The 22,133-nt window shown below is 36.7% G+C and overlaps 1 protein-coding gene across 2 annotated transcripts in view; it reads right to left on the minus strand.

The window, feature by feature from the left end:
• The window catches only part of PNPLA8 (patatin-like phospholipase domain containing 8), a 36,555-nt gene extending 15,884 nt beyond the window's left edge, over window positions 1-20,671 (minus strand). For both annotated transcript variants that reach the window (XM_006859284.1, XM_006859283.1), the window contains exons 1-5: window positions 19,628-20,671; window positions 19,336-19,485; window positions 17,230-17,381; window positions 11,894-11,988; window positions 8,459-8,630 (exon numbers count right to left, since the gene is read on the minus strand). In XM_006859284.1, the coding sequence (XP_006859346.1) occupies window positions 8,459-8,630; window positions 11,894-11,988; window positions 17,230-17,381; window positions 19,336-19,485; window positions 19,628-20,671 (1,613 nt within the window). The remainder of the gene's footprint in view (window positions 1-8,458; window positions 8,631-11,893; window positions 11,989-17,229; window positions 17,382-19,335; window positions 19,486-19,627) is intronic.
• Window positions 20,672-22,133: the final 1,462 nt, after the last annotated feature.

Below are 22,133 nucleotides of genomic sequence, written 5' to 3' on the forward strand. Positions count from 1 at the left end.
ATCAAGGGAGAAGAGCACAAGTGGAATGCAGGACCTTATCCAGAGAAGAAGCGAAAGCAGAGATTGAGGCAGAGATGGGGGCAAGGAGACAGGGAGCAGCTGAGGGCTCTTGATTCGCGGAAAGAGAGGACTGAGAGCTGGTGGCCAGGAGGCAGATGTACATTATTATATATGCCTGCATGCTTAAAAAAAGAAAGAAAGGAAGAAAGGAAGGAAGAGCTAAAATGAGTAGAGAAAAACACTGTTAACTAACGGTACATGGAGGAGGTTATAAGCACTGTAATGAAACAAAGTTGTATGATTTGTTGAATGCAAAACTGATAATCTGACCTGCAATCTTTCACTCAAATCACAATAAAAACTTTAAAAAAGTAGATAGAACTAGATGGAGGATATGCTGACAAATGATAAGTTCACAATTTAATTTTTTTGTTTTATGAAATTTCTAATTTTGTAACAATATAAAAAAAGATAAAAGTTAAAAATAGACAAGATCCTTGTCTTTACTGAACTTTGTTTCTCCTGCATGAAGATCAATGCAATTTCATTCTTCTAAAATGAATATTATATTATCTTCTTTCATATTATTTCCATAGGACTCTTACTGTAAAATTGGGATAGAGAATCTGGGAGCTTTCACATGTTTTAAGTGTTAAGCCAAGTTCTTTTTTTGTTGTTGTTAAATAGTGATTTTATCAAAAAGCTGAGATGCTATTTAGTGAATTATGTTATGACTATAAATTAAAAGAGAAAATTAGGAACATTAATTGCTTATTTTAACAAGATGTCAAAGTATGGTAAATATCCTCAACATTGCTGAATTCTACTAATGCTATAACTAAAACTGATGTCCCTAAAATAACACAAGATCATTATCACAAAAAGAAACATAAAAGTACTGTCAATAAATACTGGGAGGAAAAAAACACACCCACAAAACCCTGTAACAAAAACAACAACAATAAAGTAAAGTGCAGATGCGATATATTGTAATAATGGATGATATTCCCAATTGAATAATGCTCCCTGCTTCTCATACTCTTGAATACAGTCACTTCCCACAAAAACAGGGTTTGGTCACGTGAATAGCTTTGGTCAATGGGACATCAGTAAATATGCCATTAACTGAGGTTTCACAAGTACTGGTGCACTAAAGCGTGACCTCTTGAAATCCAGAACACCATGGTAAGATGACGCCCAAGAGCAATCACTCCGAGAGAGACCAGCTGTCCCAGTCATTCCTGAGCTGAGCCGTATTCTGAGAATAGTCTGTGGAGTAAACTCAGGCAAAAACCACAGAAGTCTGAATCAATCAATCCACAAACTCATGATAATAAACCTTCATCATTTTGAGTTACGAAGTTCTTGAGTGCTTTGTTTAGTAGTAGCGACTGAATAAAAAATAGAGTAAGTAAAAACAAAGAATCACACTTATGAATTTATCACACCGTGATTAAAAACACCAATGCCTTAAAAGAGCAAAACTGAAACAGTAAAATGCAAATACATGAAGGTACTCTACTGAGTAACTAAAGAAAAGAAAGCAATTCATAGCAGAAGCTTGTTCCACAGTCTAATTTCAATCCTTCGTTAAATAATCTTACATAGTATTATAATTTTATGGCCTCATGAGATTGATGGTTTTTTTCCTAATAGGCACAAAAGAAGACCAGAAAAGAAACCACATACAATACTAATGGATGAAAATATTTCAAAACTGTAACGATGTCAATATTCCACAAAATAACTGACATACTGAATTTAATTTTAATAAAAAATCAGAGAACTTTTATATAACAAAATTAGCCTAAGACTCATTTTGAAGATGAAATAATGATGGCTAACACAACTGACCTTGAACATATCCCATCAACACTCATGGAAGCAACAATCAAGAAATCAAACGATGTATTACATTGGGCAAATCTGCTGCACAAGACCTCTTTGAAGTGTTCAAGAGCCAAGATGTCAAGTTTTGAGGGCTAAGGTGTACCTGACCCAAGTCAATAAGCTCATATGCATGTGCAAGTTGGACAGTGAATAAGGAAGCCCATAAAAGAATTACTGCATTTGAGTGTGTTGAAGCAGAATATTAAAAGTACCATGCATGGACAGCCAAAATAACAAATCTGTGTTGGAAGTACAATCAGAATGCTCCTTGAAAGCCACAATGGCCAGACTTCGTCTCTCATACTTCAGACATATTATCATGACAGACCAGTCCCTGGCAAAGAATACTATGTTTGGTAAAGTGGAGGATCGGGGGAAAACAGGAAGACCCCCAAACAAGGTGGACTGGCCCAGTGGCAGCAGCAATAAGGTCAAACATGGCAATGACTGTGAGGCAAGCGCAGGACCAGGCACTGTTTCATAGGGTCTTTATGGACTGGGACCGACTAGATAGCAGCTAACAACAAAAACAATTTTAAAAGATTTCCTATACCAATAAAAAAAATTATGCAAAGGTTTAATCACTAAACTGATATAAAAATAAACCAATAAAGAAAAGCAAAACACTGGAAATGGACCCTAATATGTACGTTGTTGGGAGTCCTGGGGTGGTGCTGTGGGTTAATGCGCCACACTGCAAAACCATATGAACTGCAAGGTTGGTGGTTCAAGCTCACCAGCTGCTCCCCGTAAACCCTATACAGGGTCACTATGGGTTGGAATTGACTCGAAGGCACTTAACAACATAGACATTGTTGTTAAATGCCACGGAGTCAGTTCCAACCCATAGCGAGTCTGTACAGGATTTCCAAGGAGCGGTCGGTGAGTTTGAACCACTGACCTTGCGGTTCAAACTGACTTTGCAGTCTAGCACATTAACCCGCAGTGTCACGCCAGGACTCCCCCTAATGTAGGTAATAAGACTTTAATATATGATAAAGATGGAGGTTTGAATAAGTGAAAAAGAAAAAGTACTTGGTAAACGATGCTGGGACATTTGAATTAAGTATTTGCTAAAAATAAATGAAGCTTTATATTCTTATAATATATATATATATAACTTTCAGAGAGACTTAAGAATTAAATATACATTTAATAAAACTAGAAGCTAATAGATAAACAATTACCTGATTTCAGGATGGAAAAGACTATCTAAATATAAAAGAAAAGTTAAAAATCATTAAAGGAAAAGATCTAACTAACTGAAGAGTTTAAATTTCTCTTTATATATTTAAAAAAATTTCAAAAGCATATTTTCTAATATATGTTGCTATTCTTGAGATGGTCTCTAAATTCAGGTGGGATATATTCAAGGTTATATTTTGGCTCTTATGGAATTGTTCTAATTTTCTTCAACTTCAGTCGGAACTTGTCTATGAACAATTGGTGGTCTGCTCTATAGTCATCTTCTGAACTGGTTTTGGCTGATGATATTGAGCTTTTCCATCATTACTTCCCACTGATATTGTCAATTTGATTCCTGTGTATTCCATTTGGTGAGGTCCACATGTATAGACATCTTTTATGTTGTTTACAAAACGTATTTTCTATGAACAAGTCATTGGCCTTGCAAAATCTATCATGCAATCTTCAGCATCATTTCTTTCAACAAGGCCATATTTTCCAACTACTGATGGTTCCTCTATGGTTCCAACTTTCCCATCTCAATCACCAGTAATTATCAAAGCATTTTGATTCCATGTTCAATCAATTTCAGACCAACTAAGTTGGTAGAATTCTTCAATTTCATCATCACTGGCTTTTCTGCTTGGTGCGTAAAGGCCAGTGGTATAAACTGGCCTTCCTTGTTGTTGTGCCCTCGATTGAGTTCCAACTCATAGTGACCCTGTATAGGGTTTCCGAGAAGCAGCTGATGGGTTTGAACTGCTGACCTTGCGGTTCGAAGTCCAGTGCATCACACCAGAAATCCAATCTTTCATGTAGGATATGGACATTATCCTATCATACACAGCACTGCACTTCAAAATAGATCTTAAGATGTTCTTTTTGACAATGAATGCAACACCATTCCTTTTCAAATGGTTGTTCCAAGCATAGTAAATTGCATGATTTACGGATTCAAAATGACCAATACTAGTCCATTTCACCTCACTAATGTCTAGGATATGGATATTTATGCATTCCATTTCATTTTTTTTATGACTTCCAATTTTTCTAGATTCATACTTTGTATATTACATGCTCCAATTATTAACGTTTGCAGGTGTTTCTTCTCATTCTGAGTTGTGCCCAAAGAACAAATGAAGTTCTTAAAGCTCGATTCCATTCATGTCATTAAGTCAATTCTACTTTGAGGAGGCAGATCTTACCAGTCATATTTTGAGTGCCCTCCAACATAAGGGGCTCATCTTTTAGCTCTATGTCTGACGATGGTGCTATTCATAAGTTTTTCAGTGGCTAACTCCTCTGAAATGGTCCACCTGTCCTTCTAAGTCTTAGTCTATCTTAGTCTGAATGTGTCACTGAAACATGTCTCCCCATGGGTGACCCAGCATCACAGCAACACACAGGCCACCACCGAATGACAAATTGGGACATGTGGTGGTTTCAACACAAAATAAATGGTCAATGTATTTAAAACACAGTGAAGAATGCTACTATAGAAAAATAAGCAGTAATTAAGCTCTTGATATTTACTTAAAAAATCAAATAATCAAAAAACATTTTTAAATCCTCAAAGTGGCACAAATTGAAACACAGCTTCAAAATTTCTTCAAAATATACTTTTAAAAGTTAAAATGTTCGATACTATGAGTATTTCATGGAATGGAAAAATCAATTGATGCTGTTGGGAAAGTTGGGACAACTGTTAAGATGTACAATTCAGTTATATGCAATTCTTAAATTATTTATATCTTCTAACCCCAAAATCTCACTTCTAGAAATGTATGCTCTGGTAGCGTACTGGTTACGAATTGGGCTGCGAACCTTAAGGTCTGCAGTTCGAAACTACCAGCTGCTCTGCAGGAGAAAGATGAGGCTTTCTGCTCCCGTAAAGATTTATAGCCTCGGAAACCCTGTGTAGGGTCACTATGGGTTGGAACCGACTCGACGGCACTTAACAACAAGAACAACAAACCCCAAAATCTCACTTCTAGAAACTTACTCTAAAGATGTAAGCAGAGATTTAAGTACTTAGGATGTTCGTCTAAACTTCATTTTATGAAGTTATCCGAAGTAGTTCACTTTCTAATAGGGAATTTGTTAAGTAAAAAAAAGAATATCTATAAAATGGAATACTATAAGGAGCTCTGGTAGCGTAGTGGTTACGAATCAGGCTGCGAACCTTCCAGCAGTTCGAAACTACCAGCTGCTCCACGGGTGAAAGATGAGGCATTCTGCTCCTGTAAAGATTTACAGCCTCGGAAACCCTGTACAGGGTCGCTATGGGTCAGAACCGACTCGACGGCACTTAACAACATGCAACCATTTAAACGTGTTTCGATGAACTACTTGATGAAATAGAAATCCTTTATAATAAAATGCTAAGTGAAAATGCAAGCTATAAAAAAAGTCACTGAGTCAGTACCAACTCATAGTGACTTTATGCACACCAGAACGAAACACTGCCCAGTCCTGTGCCAATCTTACAATTACTGCTATTTTTGAGCCCATTGCTGCTGCCACTGTGCCAATCCATCTCACTGGGGGTCTTCCTCTTTTTCTCCAATTCTCCCCTTTACCAAGCAAGATATAACACTACATGCATATTATCATGCCAATATTGTAAAAGAGATTAATACCCAAACTATCCCCCACCCCACCAAACATACACACTTATTTTTACCTATAGCAAATTCTACGAAGAACTGCATCATCAAGTTAATAGTTCTTTTATGTCTAGTGAAATAATAAGCAATTTTTGTTGTTCCCATTATGTATTCTGTTTTCCATATAAGGATTATTTTAGACACAGCAATATTTGAACTAATCATTAGGCTTCTTGTAAATAAATGGATAAATTCTGAACTGTTGGTAGAAATTTCAATGCATAGTTTCGTGGTGTAGTGAACAACTTCCCATGTCTCTTTTAGTCTTACTCATTGTAACTCCCACCAAACAACTCTTTCCAGGGAGGGTTTGGGTAAGGGAAGATGGAAGAGGATACAAACAGGATGGTATAATTCAGCTGTGGATGTTAACAGTTAGTGGTCATTTTAAAACTTGAAACTCTAGCATGGGTATAAAATGAGCCATCTCGGAAGCAGGAATGAGGGGATTTCATTATCATCAAAGAGGAGCCAGGAGTGAATCATGTCCTTTGGACCTGTACACTTAACTTCTTCCACCCAGGGACAGGAAGCTGTAACACCAGAGGAGTGGTAGAGGAGCTGCAGGAGCAGAACCAAGAGCCAGAGCTCGAGGCAGAGTCCACAGAGAAAAGAACGGTGAGTGATTTGGGGCAGGAGGCTTGCTCGCAGAGGAGAGTGCCCCTAGGCATGATACTGGGGGAGCTAGCATTGTTGACCCATGGAGCTAGACTGATGCGTGAGGTGGAGTGCTGTGCCCTGTGGGTTTATCAGCAGCCCTAAAAGAGTCCTGGTGTGGTGCTGTAGGATAAGCACTGGAGTGCAAATTGACCAGCCACCCCTCAGGAACTCCATACAGGGTTATTATGAGTTGGAACTGACTGGACAACACACACTCACAAAAGAACTTTGTAGCATTGGCAGGGCAGAGAGAGTACGGACTGTGGACACGGATGGACTGTGGAGACATTGGCAGGACTGAAAACAACTGTATCCTGAGCATTGCTGACCCTGAATTATATACCCTGTCAACTTCTCTAACAGACCCCTTAACTGGGAGTATAATGTCTGGGATCTGTGTGGTCATTGCAATGCATTCTCGAGGCCAGTTAAGTAGTGAGTGCTTTGGAATGGGAGTTCTGTGCTCATTATTTAGCTGTTTTCTATTATAGCACTGTTCATAATCATAAAACTTTAGGGACAACATAAATGTCGTAAATGACCACAAATATCCCAAAGGGAAATAATTAAGAAACTTGGTACTATCACAGTGGAATAGTACGGTCATTTAAAATGTGTTAAAGTAAAATCAGAAGTCCTGGTGTGGTGCTGTGGATTAATGGGCTAGACTGCAAAGTCGGTGTGAACGGCAAGGTCGGCGGTTGAGCCTCACCAGCTGCTCCTAGGAAACCCTACACAGCGTCGTTATGAGTCAGAACCAACAACAACGACAAAAGGTTCAAGGTCATATTTTGGCACTTGTGGACTTGTTTTAATTTTCTTCAGCTTCAGCCTGAATTTGCATATGTACAATTGATGGTCTGTATCACAGTCTTTCCCTGGCATTGTTTTGGTTGATGATACGGAGCTTTTCCACTGTCTCTTTCCACAGATGTAGTTAATTTTATTACTTTGTATTCCATCTGGTGAGGTCCATGTATATAATTGTCTTTTATGTTTGAAAATAATATTTGTAATGAAGAAGTCATTGATCTTGCAAAATTCGAACCTTTGCATTCCAATCAAATTAAAATGTAATAATCAGTACATCTTGATTGTAATTTTGATCAATTTCACACTGAAGAAGTTGGTAGAATTCTTCAGTTTCATCCTCAGTGGCTTTAGTGGTTGGGGCACAAACTTGAGTAACAATTATATTAATTAGTCTTCCTTGAGGCGGATGGATATTATCCTATCAAAGCCAGCATTATATTTCACGATAGATCTTGAAATGTTCTTTTTGATGATGAATGCAACGCCATTCCTCTTCAATTTGCTATTATTTCTGGCATACTAAACCACATGATTTTCAAATTCAAAATGGCCAAGACCAGTTTCAGCTCAATAATGCCTAGAATATCAATGTTTATGTGTTCCAATTCATTTTTGACAACTTTCACTTTTTCTAGACTCCTATTTCATATGTTCCATGTTACAATTATTAATGGGTTCGCTGCTGTTTCTTCTTATTTGAGTTGTGTCCTACAGGCAAATGAAGGTCCCTGAAGGCTTTACTCTATTCACATCGTCACAGTCAACTCTACTCTGAGGAGGCTAAACATTTGGAAGTAGTCCATCTCTCCTTCTTTACAGTCTGTCTTAATCTGGAAGCTCAGAACCTTGTCTACCATTGGGTGACACTGCTGGCATTCAAAATACCAGTGGTATAGCTTCCAGAATCACAGCAACACCCAAGTCACCACAATGCGACAAACTGACAGATGACTGGTGGAATATGTTAGTAAAAACCACAGAATAAAAATATGGTCTATGCAAAATTTGGTCTCATATTTTCAAAAAGTCTACTGGAACTTTCACATGTAAATCTCATGAACGTGAGTAAACAGAATCCAAGAAAAAAATGACTAGAATACAATTTATCAAAATATAACATTAGTTATCCTCAATTAATGGGATTGATAATTTAATAGTCTCTATTATTTTTTCTGTAGTTTTCAAATGTTGCATGTATTATTTACATAATGAGAAAATTTGTAAAAAGAATAGTCATAACTTACTTAAGAATCTTTTCCCATATTTGGCTGTCATAAAATGCATGGCTCCAACTCATTTTGACTGTCCCAACAATAACATTTTGGGAAAACACGTCTGATCCTAATTTTCGATAAAGCTCTTCACATTCATCCAGGGACATATGAAACAATCCCAACATGAAAGCTAACACAGCACCTGAAAGAAAGAATCCTTAGGTTTTTTGTTTGTTTTTTTTATCTGCATTGACTTTAGAGCACTGATGCATAAAAAAATATCCTGATTCAAAGATTTAGATTATAGTTTTGATACTTTTTAACTGGGTAACCTTAAGGAAACTACTTAACCTCTAAGTAATTTCATATTGTGATAACACATGTAAAGGGCTTTATCAGAAGGATTAAATAAAGTCTAACCAATAATAATGATAATTTTAAAAAAGTATAAGAAGTACTCTTCTTTTACATTAAATTAAATAATGTATAGCATTTAAGAGACTGTGGTAGATAATGCCTTCTAACCTTGATTATTCTTCAGTTTTACTCACAGAATATAGTGTATTTGACAATTCATCAATTAATTAAAGTAATTACTCCTTCTGGTTGGTCCTGGGAACCAAAGTAATTAAAGAAACTAGGTACTCTTTTGTTGTTGTTAACTGCTGTCAAGTCAGGTACTCTAGGATGTCCTTTGAAATAGCTGATTTCATATACTAGCTGCAATTAGTTGAGTACACTGCCACCTAGTGTGCCTACATGGCCTAACCCTGAACTAAAGAGAAAGAAGAAAAAGCTTTAGGGAGGGTGTGGGACAGGGCAAAGACCTGTAAATTACCACTGCTTTACCTAGACTGGGATCAAATACAAAGAGAAATTAGAAAAAGCTATCATAACGTACTCTAAATTTTATGCGTTTTATTATACTTGACGTTATTTCTGTAAAAGACCAGGCAGACTAAGTGCTGTTGAGTTGATAGCGACCTCGTATAGTTTCTGAGGCTTTTTAAGTCTTTGTGCGAACAGAAAAGGTTCATCTTTCTCTTGCGGAGTGACTTGGGGGCTCAAACTGCTGACCTTGTGATTCACAATCCAGTGCTTATAATATAGAGTCACCATGCTCCTATATATAGATGTATTATATATGTATTAATATATATTGTTGTTGTGAAGTACTGTCGAATTGGTTCCGACCTATAGCAACCCTGTATAGGGTTTCTGAGGAGTGGCTGGTGGGTTTGAACTACCGACTTTGCGGTTCAAACTGATCTTGTTGTCCAGTGCATTATACTGTAGCACCACACTAGGACTCCATATAATATATAAATTACACACATTTCTATGATACAAAGTTCTAAGATATATATTAATGACCTATATCAAAGATATTGTTTTTTCAATTTTCAGAAAATTTCTAATTAACACAACAAATGATCAAAAACAAATTAAAAAGACAGTACAATACTCAATTTTATTTGAATTGGCAAGGACATTATCCTTAAATATATTAACTTTACAAAAATTATAAATACAAACAAACTTTCCACATTAGTAAAATCATACACATTGCATTACAATTTATGGGCGGTATAAGCTTTAAGACATAGTGGAAAAAACAGATTGTGATAAATACTTTCTGAAATGTCAGTATGACATAAACTGGTATTCTACCTTTTCAGTGTGAGACTTTCTTTATTAAGTATCTATACACCAAGAAGGGTACCAAAGCAAGAAATTAATGTGTAGTTAAGAGATATCTGAATTGTTAATACTGTTGCAAAATTTAACAGAAATGGTAAGAATAATGTTTCACAAAGAAGTACCAAAGAACACTAGCCCTAGGGAACGTCTCTTTTAAAAAAGCTTTCCTAGTTAAATCAATTTGGGATGTATACATTATTGTTCTATCTTAGAAAGTCAAAATGTGTTTTTAACATACTGAAGGATCTATGAAATCCGTTTGTAAAGAAACGTTTTAATTCAACAATTTCCAAATTTGCTAACATGTTTAGATAAATTTACTTGGTAGAACGTCATGGGATCAGCGAGTTCCTATGCTTTTAAGTCATTCCTGAAACTTTTCTCGTTTTGTTTCAATAATTGAGGGCTGATTACCATGGTCTTTGGGGAAAGTTGTTATACATGTCACAAAAAGATAAATTATTTGATTCTGTTTGTGATATTCTTTGTTGTTGTTGTTGCTAAGTGCTGTGAAGTCAGTTCCAACTCAGCGACCCTATATAGGGTTTCCAAACAGCAGCTGGTGGACTTGAACCTCAGTGATTATCCTGTAGTGCCACACCAATATTTTTTACAACTACCATAATTTAAAAAGGAGCTCTGGTAGCATAGTGGTTACGAGTTGGGCTGCTAACCTCAAGGTCAGCAGTTCAATACTACCAGTGGCTCCATAGGAGAAAGATGAGGCTTTCTGCTCCTGTAAAGATTTACAACCTCGGAAACCCTGTACAGAGTCACTATGGGTCGGAACCAACTCGATGGCACTTAACAACAACAACCATAATTTAAAAGAATGAGAAAATGAGATAAAAATAGAACTCTATGAAGAGTAAGCAAACATAAATGAAAAATTATCTATCCATATAGAAATATAAGGCACTCTGGTAACATAGTCATTATAAGTCGGGCTGCTAACCTTAAGATCAACAGTTCGAAACTACCAGCCAGTCCGTAAAAGAAAGACAAGGCTTTCTGCTCCTGTAAAGATTTACTGCCTCAGACACCATAGGGTCACTGGAGTCATAAGTGGCTCCACAGCACACCACCATCACCACACCACCATAGTAGAAAATATTGCAAAGATCTAGAATTGTAACAGTCTTAGCAGCTAAGCTACGCAATCTGAACAGATCCTGAAAGGTTTAATGGACACACACAGTGGTGTGGAGGAAGAGAGATACATAACAGATAGAAGAGCCTAATGTAAGAAAATGAGGCAAAAATAAAAACACAGAAAACAAAATCCATTTGATAGTTGCCAACTTCTACAATGTTAAATGCATAAAAGTAGCTTTTTAAAAAAACAGTTTCTCACATTTCTCGATTTAAATTTTGGCTTCAAACAACCAGATGAAGAACACCATGGGGAGCCATTTCCTCACAGAGGGATCCTTCTCACACAAACAGAAAATCTTACCCATCCTTAAATTTTCTATTGGTTCAAGGACCGTAAGAGTACCTTTCTTCCATTTGACCAGTTTTCTTAAGGTATATATAAGACAAAGCATAAATTTACAATTTGTACTTGGGATTGTGGCTTAACTAAAATTTATTAGGTAAAGCAAACTAAAATCTACATTCATTATATACATTTTTAAAAGTTCAGTAAACAGAACATGAAAGAGACTCATTTCTCAGAGAATAAGAGGATCTTAAATATACATGCTAACGGTGCTGCTCCTCAACGCAGTGCAGGAATGTATCACTCTACAGACTGTTACTGACCTGTGCTTACACCACAAATATAATCAAAGAGCTGGTGAATTGGCTTCTGAGTAAGTTCAACTAATTTTCGCAGTGTCTGAATAGTAATCACACCTCTGTAGGAAAAGATTAAAAACAAAATAAGAATTTCTGTTTCAAGGGTATTTAAGCTACTTAATAAAACAATTCTACAAACTGCTTTGTAGTTTAAGATTTAAAATGAAAACTAATACCCTACACTCACAACAGTAAAAACTCATTGATTAACACGCTTTTAGGATTACTTTTGAAAATTCAAGATTCAAATAAGATTATTAAATGTGCTTCTAAATTTTGGTTAATACATCTTTACATAAGAATATATGCTAATGTAAAATACTTTTAAAAACACACCAATTCTTAAAAACACTTAGAACCTACACTCAAACACTTAGAACCTACACTCACCACTTCTGGGATGCCATATTTTGGTTTCTTCTACCAACGATGTGGGTCACCTACACTTTTATACCTTCTTGTTTTATGTAACTCCCTAGTCATATTTTTAAACTCCCCTTTGCTTATTAACTTTTAAAAACTCTCAGCAACCTTAGGGCAATGCTCTGCATTAAGAGCATGTTAATAAATGCTGATGACTGTATACAATTCTAGAAAAGTCAAAGATGAACTAGCCAAAGGGGTTGGGCACTTCAGGGTGTGTGTACCAAGTGGACAACATTCAACATAGGGAAAATATACAAAAACAGTGAAGAGTTCTAAACCCAGTACAGGAAGTAGGGACAATGAATCCTGGAACACAACAGTAGTTAGCCACCATAAGACAAAATACGTAGTGGCGAATTGTGCCTTGATACTTTTAACAGAGAATATTGTAAAGAGCCCTTGTGTGGTGTTGTAGAATAAGCACTGGATGCAAGATTGGTGGTTCAAACCGGCCAGCCGCTCCTCAGTTGGAGCTGATTTGACAATACTGAACAACAACACTGTGATTGAAGTAGAAAATTTAAGACGCCGATTCTTTTTACAGCAACAGATAATGGGGATTTGGTAACAGGTAAGAAAAGACAAGATGACTCTTAACATAAATACATTCTAAATTCAAGGTGAAAATGTAGAATTGAAGATGTTAGACAAAATATATTTAACAATGTGACCACTTTTTATTAGAAGTACATAAAACATGCATGTATCTATTCACACAGAAAAGACTAGAAGGAAAAAATAAACAAAATAGTCTTTGAGTTGTGAGCTATGGTCTTAGTTTATAAAAAACATTTTTTTTTCCCTTCCCCAATTTATCTACTTACGTAATCATGTGGGGGAGGTGTTAAAATTGATAATGTATGCATAAATAATTTTAGAAAGAATTTAAAAAACATGTACTTGTCAAACTGTATTATATGCCTAACAATATACTGTTACTGTTGTTATTAGTTGCTGCAAAGTCCATTCCAAATCACAGTAACCTATGCATTATAGAAAACAAACATTTTCTGGTCCTGTGCCATCCGCACATTTGTTGTTATGTTTGGGTCTATTGTAGCCACTGTATCAGTCCAGTCTGTTTAGGGTCTTCCTTCTTTTCATTGACCCTCTACTTAACCAAGCATGATGTCCATCGCCAGAGACTGGTCCCTTCTGATGCTACATCCAAAGATAAATCTTGCTATCTTCGTGTGACAGTTAAGGTTTTGTGTCAACTTGACTAGGCCAGAATTCTGGGAGGTTTGGTAGCAGTTAGATGTAGTTTTCCAATAATGAGATCTAATACAATGTAACTGACTCTATGATCTGTTCTGCTATGAACAGCCAATCAATTGAAAAGATGTTTCCTCATGGGTGTGGCCTGCTTCCAATATACTAGATACTCAGGCAAAGCTGGTTTGTTTTCTGCAGGGTCTGGATCTTACATCTGGCTTGTCCTCTGACCTCATGTTCTTTGGGACTTGAGCCAGTGCCCTGCCTATTACCTGCCGATCCTGGGACCTATCAGCAGTCTACTACCTTTTATACCCTGCTTGGTTCATTTGACCTGGACATGGGACTTTCTCACCTCTACACCTGTGGGCACCATTTCCTTGATACAGACTTTTCTTTATAATTTACACACACACACACACACACATATAGTTGTTCAGTGCCATTGAGGTGGTTCTGACCCATAGCAACCCTGTATAGGGTTTCCAAGGAGTGACTGGTGAGCATGAACTGCCAACTTCGAAGTTCAAACTGACTTTGCAGTCCAGCGCATTAACCCACAGCACCACACCAAGACTCTATATATACACACACACATACACACATACATACATACATACCTATATAGTTAAGTGCTACTGAGTCGGTTTCGACTCATAGCGACCCTGTAATAAGGGTTTCTAAGAAGTGACTGGTGAGTTTGAACCACTGACAAGTTGAGTGCTTATGCTGTAGAGTTACACCAGGACTCTCTCTCCATATATATACATACACACATATATGTGGGTGTGCATGTATGTATATACACACATGTGCACATATGCATGTATGTGTGTATATACATACGTGTGTGTTTATATATATATACATACAGCACTCTGGTAGCATAGTGGTTATGAATCAGGCTGATAACCTGATAATCTCAAGGTCAGCAGTTCAAAACTACCAGCTGTTCTGTGGGAGAAAGATAAGGCTTACTGCTCCTGTAAAGATTTACAGCCTTAGGAACCCTATATGAGGTTGCTATGAGTTGGAGCCAACTCCACAGCTCACCACCATCAGACACACACATACATATATATGTGTGTATATATGTATACACACATGTGTATATACTTAGGTTGTTCTTGTTAGGTGCCACTGAGTCGGTACTGACTCATAGCTATCTTAGGCACAGCAAAACGAAACACTTCCCAATCTTGGGCCAACCTCACTACTGATGCCACGCTTGAGTCCATCGATGCTGCCACTTGGCCAATCCATCTCGTTGGGGGTCTCCCTCTTTTTCTCTGACCCTCCACCTTACCAAACATGATAACCTTCTCCAACAACTGTGTCCCTCCTAATAATATATGTATGCACACATACACACAGGTGGGATAACTACAATATATATATATATATATATTTATTTATAAAGAGAAGTTTATATCAAGGAAATGGCTCACACCATTGCAGAGGTGGAAAAGTCCAAGTTCAAGTTAGATGAGCCATGACTGACGGGCAGGCAGGCCGACAGGTCCAGCAGGTAAGAAGGTAGACTGCTGATGGGTCCCAGGATTGGCAGGTAATAGAGCAGGGCACTGGCTCAAATCCAAAGAACAAGAGGATGGGGGGCAAGTCAGATGCACGATTCAGACCCAGAAGAAAACCAATGAGCTTTGCCTGAGTGTTTAATATACTGGAAACAGGCCACATCCTAGAGGAACTATCTTTTCAACCGATGGGCTGCAAGGAGCTCTGCAGCATAGTAGGTTAATACGAGTTGGGCTGCTAACCCCACAAGGTCATCAGGCTTTCTGCTCCTGTAAAGATTTACAGCTTTGGAAACTCTAAAAAGGGTTGCTATGAGTCATAGCTGATTCCATGACACATAGTCACCATACATATACACACACACATATAACACATATACACATACATGTATATATTCATTCACTGGTTTTGCTTCTCTAGAGAAGCCAGCCAAGACACCTTGCTTCTAAAGAGTAGTCTGGCTCCACTTCTTCTAAGGTAGATTTGTTTGCTCTTCTGACAGTCACGATACGTTAAATATTCTTCACCAGCACAATTCAGATGTGTCATTTCTTCAGTCTTTCTTTCTCATTAACCATCTTTTGCATGTGTATGAGGCAAATGAAAATACTACAGCTTGCATACGGTGCATCTGGATACTCAAAATGATAGTTTTGCTCTTTAACATTTTAAAGAGGCCTTTGCAGCAGATTTACCCAATGTAACACATCATTTGATTTGACTGCCACTTCTTTGAGCATTGATTCTGAATCCCAGTCAAATGATATCCTTGACAACTTCAATATTTTCTCCATTTATCATGATGGTTGTTGCCTACTAGTCCAGTTTTTTGTTTTATGTTGAGGTGTTAGCATTGTACAAGGTACTTTTATACAAAAAAAGGAAGCCACTGCCTTGTACCACACCAAGATTCCTCAGGTCCTCTCATGCAAAAGAAAGAAGACATGAAGGTCCCACTTCTCACAGACTTCACTCCTTATTGCTTTCAACAGAACCCTCCCCTGCTGTCTTGTCTGGTGCCTTTGAGTTGGTTCTGACTCACAGCGAGTCTTTCTGTTTACTTTCTCATATCCCCCTAAACCAAGGTGTCTCAGCAGTGATACTATTATCATTTTAAGTAGGACAATTCTTGTTGCAGGTGTCTGTCTTGTACATTGTAGGGATGTTTAACAGTAACTGAGTCCTGGGTGTGGTGTTGAGGTTCAAACCCACCATCCACTCCTTGGAAACTCTATACAGGGTAGCTGTGAGTCATAACTTACTCAATGACACTAACAACAAACAACAACAAGCAAGTAAAGGAGTGCTGTTGTGGTACCGTAGGATAAGCACACAACTGCAAAGTCAGTTTGAACTGCAAGGTCAGAAGTTCAAACTCACCAGCCGCTCCTTGGAAATCTTATAGAGAATTGCTATGAATTGGAACCAACTTGACGGCACGGCACGTAACAAACAACAACAAGTAGGTAAAAGTAGATCTAACAGGGAACTGGAACCCAAGGTAAAAAAAAGTGGGCTAAGGTTCACAAAGCCAAGCCAAAGAATCTAAGCAACTAGTAGGCATGCTCTAAAAAAACTAAGAGAGAAAAATGATGAATTGCTAGTAGTAACAATGGACTTTGATGATATTATCTCCTTCTAAGCTAAGAAAACAATTCTTTCTTGTAATTGCCAAAACTGAAAACTGCAAATAATTATATTGGGAGTCAGGAAGATACTGGCTGATTCTCCTTTTCTAATCATCATCACTTTATTTGTATTTAGACATATTTAAGTGCTATGTCTAATGATCTATATGGGTAAGATAAAACAAAAGAGCTAAATTAAAAAATATTGCCAAGATTTTAAGAGCCTCGTGGTTAAACAAAAAGTCCTAAAATACCAAAAAGAAAGCCTGGAAAGACTGAACTAAACTAGAAATATTAGATTAAATTAAAATAAAAGGTCATTCAGGTATATGTTAAAGCAGCTTTTAGATAAATTAATGTATTAAGAAAAACCATTTCATGTTTTATTTTTTAAATTTGACTTTCTAATTATATAATTATAGAGTCCAGTAAAAAGAAAATCCCTAAAACTACACTGAATCTGTAAGTTTAAAACTCATTTTTTTCTAGCCTCACCTTGTTCCTCCACCATCAATTGCAAGAATTCGGATTCCTTTCCCTTTGACAGGATCCACGTAGCCCATTAAAGCCAAAATTTCTCTAACTGCAGCCTGAAGAGTTTCATCCTTAATTTGTCGAATTCGTAATAAATATGGAATAATTTTTTCCTATATGGAGAGAAAAGTTAAATTTTTTTCTTTTCAAATCAGGGGTGAAAATGTCTAATAATTTTTAATTAACATATGCAGATGATCACATATTATCACGGTCCCAGTTTTTATTATTTTCTCAGTAATTGTAAAATATTAGTTTTTGACCTAGTATATAATATCTAGGATAATTAAAATTAGTCTTTTTCTAAGTTTGTTTTTTAAACATATGATGCTGAGCAATTATATAATCTTCTTAACACAATTTTACAAACTATTAATTGTTACAGTAAAAAGTTAAGCGATTTGGAACCATTTAAATTGTTTTCTGAGAAATGCTACAAATATGAATATTGTGGTTGAGTGTATATATATTTAACATATCTGTGCTATTAAATTATTTTGTATTATTTAATGACAAAGTTGAAAAGATAGCATAGTGACTAAATAGTGTTAAAAATTTGATTAGAAATCTCTACTGCTTATTTTTTAGCTTTCCATGTAGAAAATTATAATTGATCTTCACATTTATTCCACATTTTGACAGTCATCTTGCTAGAAAGTTCTCTAAGTCTTTGGATGATGCGCCCTTCCTTGATTGTATATTGTGCAATACGTGCAATACCATGAACGCAGTTGCTGTCAAGTTGGCTGTGACTCGCGGTGACCTCGTGTGTCAGAGTAGAACTGGCTGTGCTCCATAGTACTGTCACTGGATAAGAGTTTGGAAGTAGGTCACCAGTCTGAGTGGACTTCAACTTCCAGTGTTTTGTTGAACAACTGAATCTGTTGAACTATTTGAATGTTTTGCCTCCTGACTTTTGGATATAGGCACATATTACGTAAAATCTATAAAATTGTTGTTGTTGTTGTCAACAAAATAATTTAATAGCACAGATATGTTAAATATATATACACTCAACCACAATATTCATATTTGTAGCATTTCTCAGAAAACAATTTAAATGGTTCCAAATTACATTCACTGTTTTGTATTTGAGAGAAGTGACACAGAGAAAGGCTGATTGCTTTAAATACAATTAATAATTCAATTACCAATAATTAATTAAATACAATTACTAATTCAATTACCAATAAGATGACTAAACATTGTTACATGTTCAAACATGAAAACACCATGAAATAAACACAGCACTATTTTAAAAGCACTGCTACATAATTAGAAATATTTACATACTATTCAAGAAAAATTTGGCAGCTCTTGGGCAATTCAACTGACATGCTGAGATCTGTTATATTTTATAAATGTTTAATCTCAAGGCAAAGATATTAGTACTAATTGCATATTTAAAGGTGTGCTGGGGCTCTCGAGCCGGCATTCACGAGCTATACAAACTTATCACCTTAAAAATTACCCTAATATATTTGGTCATTTAATTAACTCACCCTTAATGTGAAAGCTCTTGGTGTGCGCTGTAGGATCAGCACTAGGCTGCGAACTACAAGGTCTGCAGTTCAAATCCACCAGCTGCTCCTCCAAAACTCTATACAAGGATGCTATGAGACAGAACCGACTCCAAGGCACTTACAAGGTGATAGCTGGAATTATGGTTACCTTGGCATGGCTAGACCTTATATAGCCTTCAGACTGGACGTTCCCCATCCCTGCTCTAAATGAAAAACACTGGACCATGAACCACCAGGTCGGCCGGCTTGAGACCACTAGCTGCTCCTGAGGCTTTCTGCTCCAGAACATTTACAGCCTCAGAAAAAGGACTCCTGGCTCTCAAAAACAACACCAACAGCATCATGTACAGAACAGAACACAAGGAACTGCTAGTATAATTCTATCATAGAATGATGGGGGCAATTACTGATTATACACCACATGTATGATTGATAAAAACCACACAAACATTTAAATAGAATGATGAAAGACCCTGCCCTCTCCATTTAAAAAGGTTTACCAGTATTTTCATTCTAACACAAAATCAGATAAATTAGAAGTTACCTTGACAGCCACTCCTTTTCCTTCAGGATATTCTAGAAGGTGAAAAGTCAGCTCTTCAACCCTATTAATGCAGAGCTTTGGATCCGTTGTTCGCCTTAATGCTTGAACTAATGCCCGGGTTCTGTTATCAATACTTACTCTTGCAATAATCTGTAAATACATATTAAATACATATGATGAGAATATGAAACTGTTCTGGTAATACCAATAAATGGTTAAAGTTTCCTAGGTCTCACTACGAAAATTAAGCATGTTCTAAATCTGACAAAAAATACAACATAAAGCCACTTGCCTTTTCTCGCTGAAGAGATAAACGCTTTTTCTCTTCTGTAGCTTTGTCTTTTCTGTTTGCCAGTTCAGCTTTTACAGCCTCTTTTTCTTCTGACATATGTTTTGTTTCAGGCTTTAATTTGGGTACAAGGACACCAATGTAACCCCCGACTAAAGCTTGTACACCTCCAGTTGGTCGAGAAAGAAAGTTAGCAATACTTTGTTTAGCAGAAACTGGAACAACTCCCGAAGCCTCACTAGGGCTTGCAGCATCTAAAGGGGATTCTGAGCATGGCTTGTCACCATTCAGGATGCCAGGACTGGGAGATGTCGCATCTTCTTGAACTGTTTTACCCTCAAATTCTGATTTATCCTGGAGATGTTTATTTTCCTTTTGTTGAGCCATTTTTTCCTTTCGTAGGAAATATGAATTAATATGGTTTGATAAAAAGGAGAATGACTCCTCAAATTTTGTGGTTATACTACTTGTGTACCCAAAAAGACTTTGTTTACCGGTATCTTCGTCTTTATCTTCAATGTGACTTTTTTCTTCTGGAAAAGTACTTTTTGAGGCTGAAATATCACTACGTTTCTTCAGCGTTTTGAAGGCTTGTTTTATGTTTCTCTGTTTTAACCAGCCACTATCTGACACTTTTCTTAATATTCCAGAACTTGGCTTAAGTTGAGCTAAACGTGAAATCATTTCATTCTGATTGCCAAAAAGAGCCTTTGAAACAGAGTGTAGAGTGTTTTTAATCCGGGACATATGAATGCTCACTTTCGTAAGTCCCTTAGGAGCAGAAGTGCTAAGTTTCAAAATTCCAATACGCAAACCATGGTTGCTGGGACAGGAGCAGCGCTTACTGCCTGAATGCACCTCACTTTTGGTCCACTTACATCTTAGTTTGCTTGTATGAAAACCTCTTTGTAGACTGATGTGGCTTACCTTCCAGTAGTATTTAGGTGAGCAAAAAAAATGCAGCTGCTTACTTCTCTGCTTTCCACAAAGACTTCTTACATTACTAAGGAGGTAAATATATATATCTATCGTCAGATTAATAGACATCACTTAAAAATCACTTATGCTCTGTATCTATGATTTCTCCTCACTTCATTCCTGAATGTTTCATTTAAGAAATGCCATAATTCATGGTCTTACCTGAAATGGCAAGGAAAAAAAAAATTAGAATTCAAGGTAAAATTGAAATTAGGCCTAAGACTAAAAACACAATCATATAGAGAGAAATTTTAAAATAAACTTAGCAACTTGCTTCAAAAGATAGAATAATGTACTTCCTATATGGCTGATACAGATTTCATTATTTAAATAATACAAAAAATTTCACCTTTCAGTACAGAACTCAATACAAAAAGAAAGCGAATAGTAGGATGTTTCACAAGACTAAGTTAGGAAGGTTTTCAAACAGATACATTTTCCTACAGCACATAATTTAATAAGCAATTTCGACATTTTTTAGACAATTGCTGCTGTTTTTCTGTTTTATATTTTTTCCATACTACTAAATTCTTGACTAGTTTATGTGACACCAGACTTTAAATTCCTTGCAAACAAGGATCAGGTCTTGGAACCGATTCATTGAAAATCATCTATAGAATGGACAGAGTACTCAATCTATACCAGACAAGTGCTAGGTGCTGAGGCTACAAAGACAAATAGACAGAACGCTAAACAACTTTCAGTCTATAGCAAGGCAGTCAGTATGGAGACCCGAGACCCTAAGTGATTGTTAAAAGATAGAAGTTAGAGTAGAAGAAAGCAGGCTTAGCTTTTAGCAGACAAGAGTTTGTTAACCAAAATCTAAAAAGAGCATCTATCAACAAGAAAAGGAGAGAAAAGTGAAGAAAGAACCTAAAACAGGCCAGTAGAAGAAATGCAAACCGTAAAATTATGAAAGCAGGCTTCTTCACATCAAAGAAAACTGATTTAAGCCATACATTTGTTTATATCAATTGGCAACAATTTAAATGATTGATAACGGGCTGGGGGAATGAGACATAGGAAGTTCTCTGGTAGCGTAGTGGTTATGAATAGGGCTGCTAACCTTAAGGTAAGCAGTTCAAAACTACCAGCCATTCCACAGGAAAAAAGATGAGGCTTTCTGCTCCTATAAAGATTTATAGCCTTGGAAACGCTGTGCAGGGTCACTATGAGTCGGAACCGACTCCACGGTACTTAACAACAAGCAGCTAATGACAATGATATTTTGGAGTCCTGGGGTGGTCTTGTAGGATAAGCACAAGATTGCTAGCAACATGGTTGGCAGTTCAAACCCACCAGTGGTTCCTTGGAAACCCTGAACAGGGTAGCTATGAGTCAGAACCTGCTTGATGGCACTTAACAACAAATAATAATATTTTAAATGTTGTATATTAAAACTTTAAAATTCTTTCACCAGCAATTAAGAAGCTACCCTACAGAAATACTTGCAAGAGTGAAAAGTTTATATACATACATATGTATGTACACAAATATATATATGTATTTATATATGTATATATATGTATAT

This window comes from Chrysochloris asiatica, unplaced genomic scaffold, assembly GCF_000296735.1.
Source record: "Chrysochloris asiatica unplaced genomic scaffold, ChrAsi1.0 scaffold00032, whole genome shotgun sequence".
In the NCBI taxonomy this organism is placed as follows: domain Eukaryota; kingdom Metazoa; phylum Chordata; class Mammalia; order Afrosoricida; family Chrysochloridae; genus Chrysochloris; species Chrysochloris asiatica.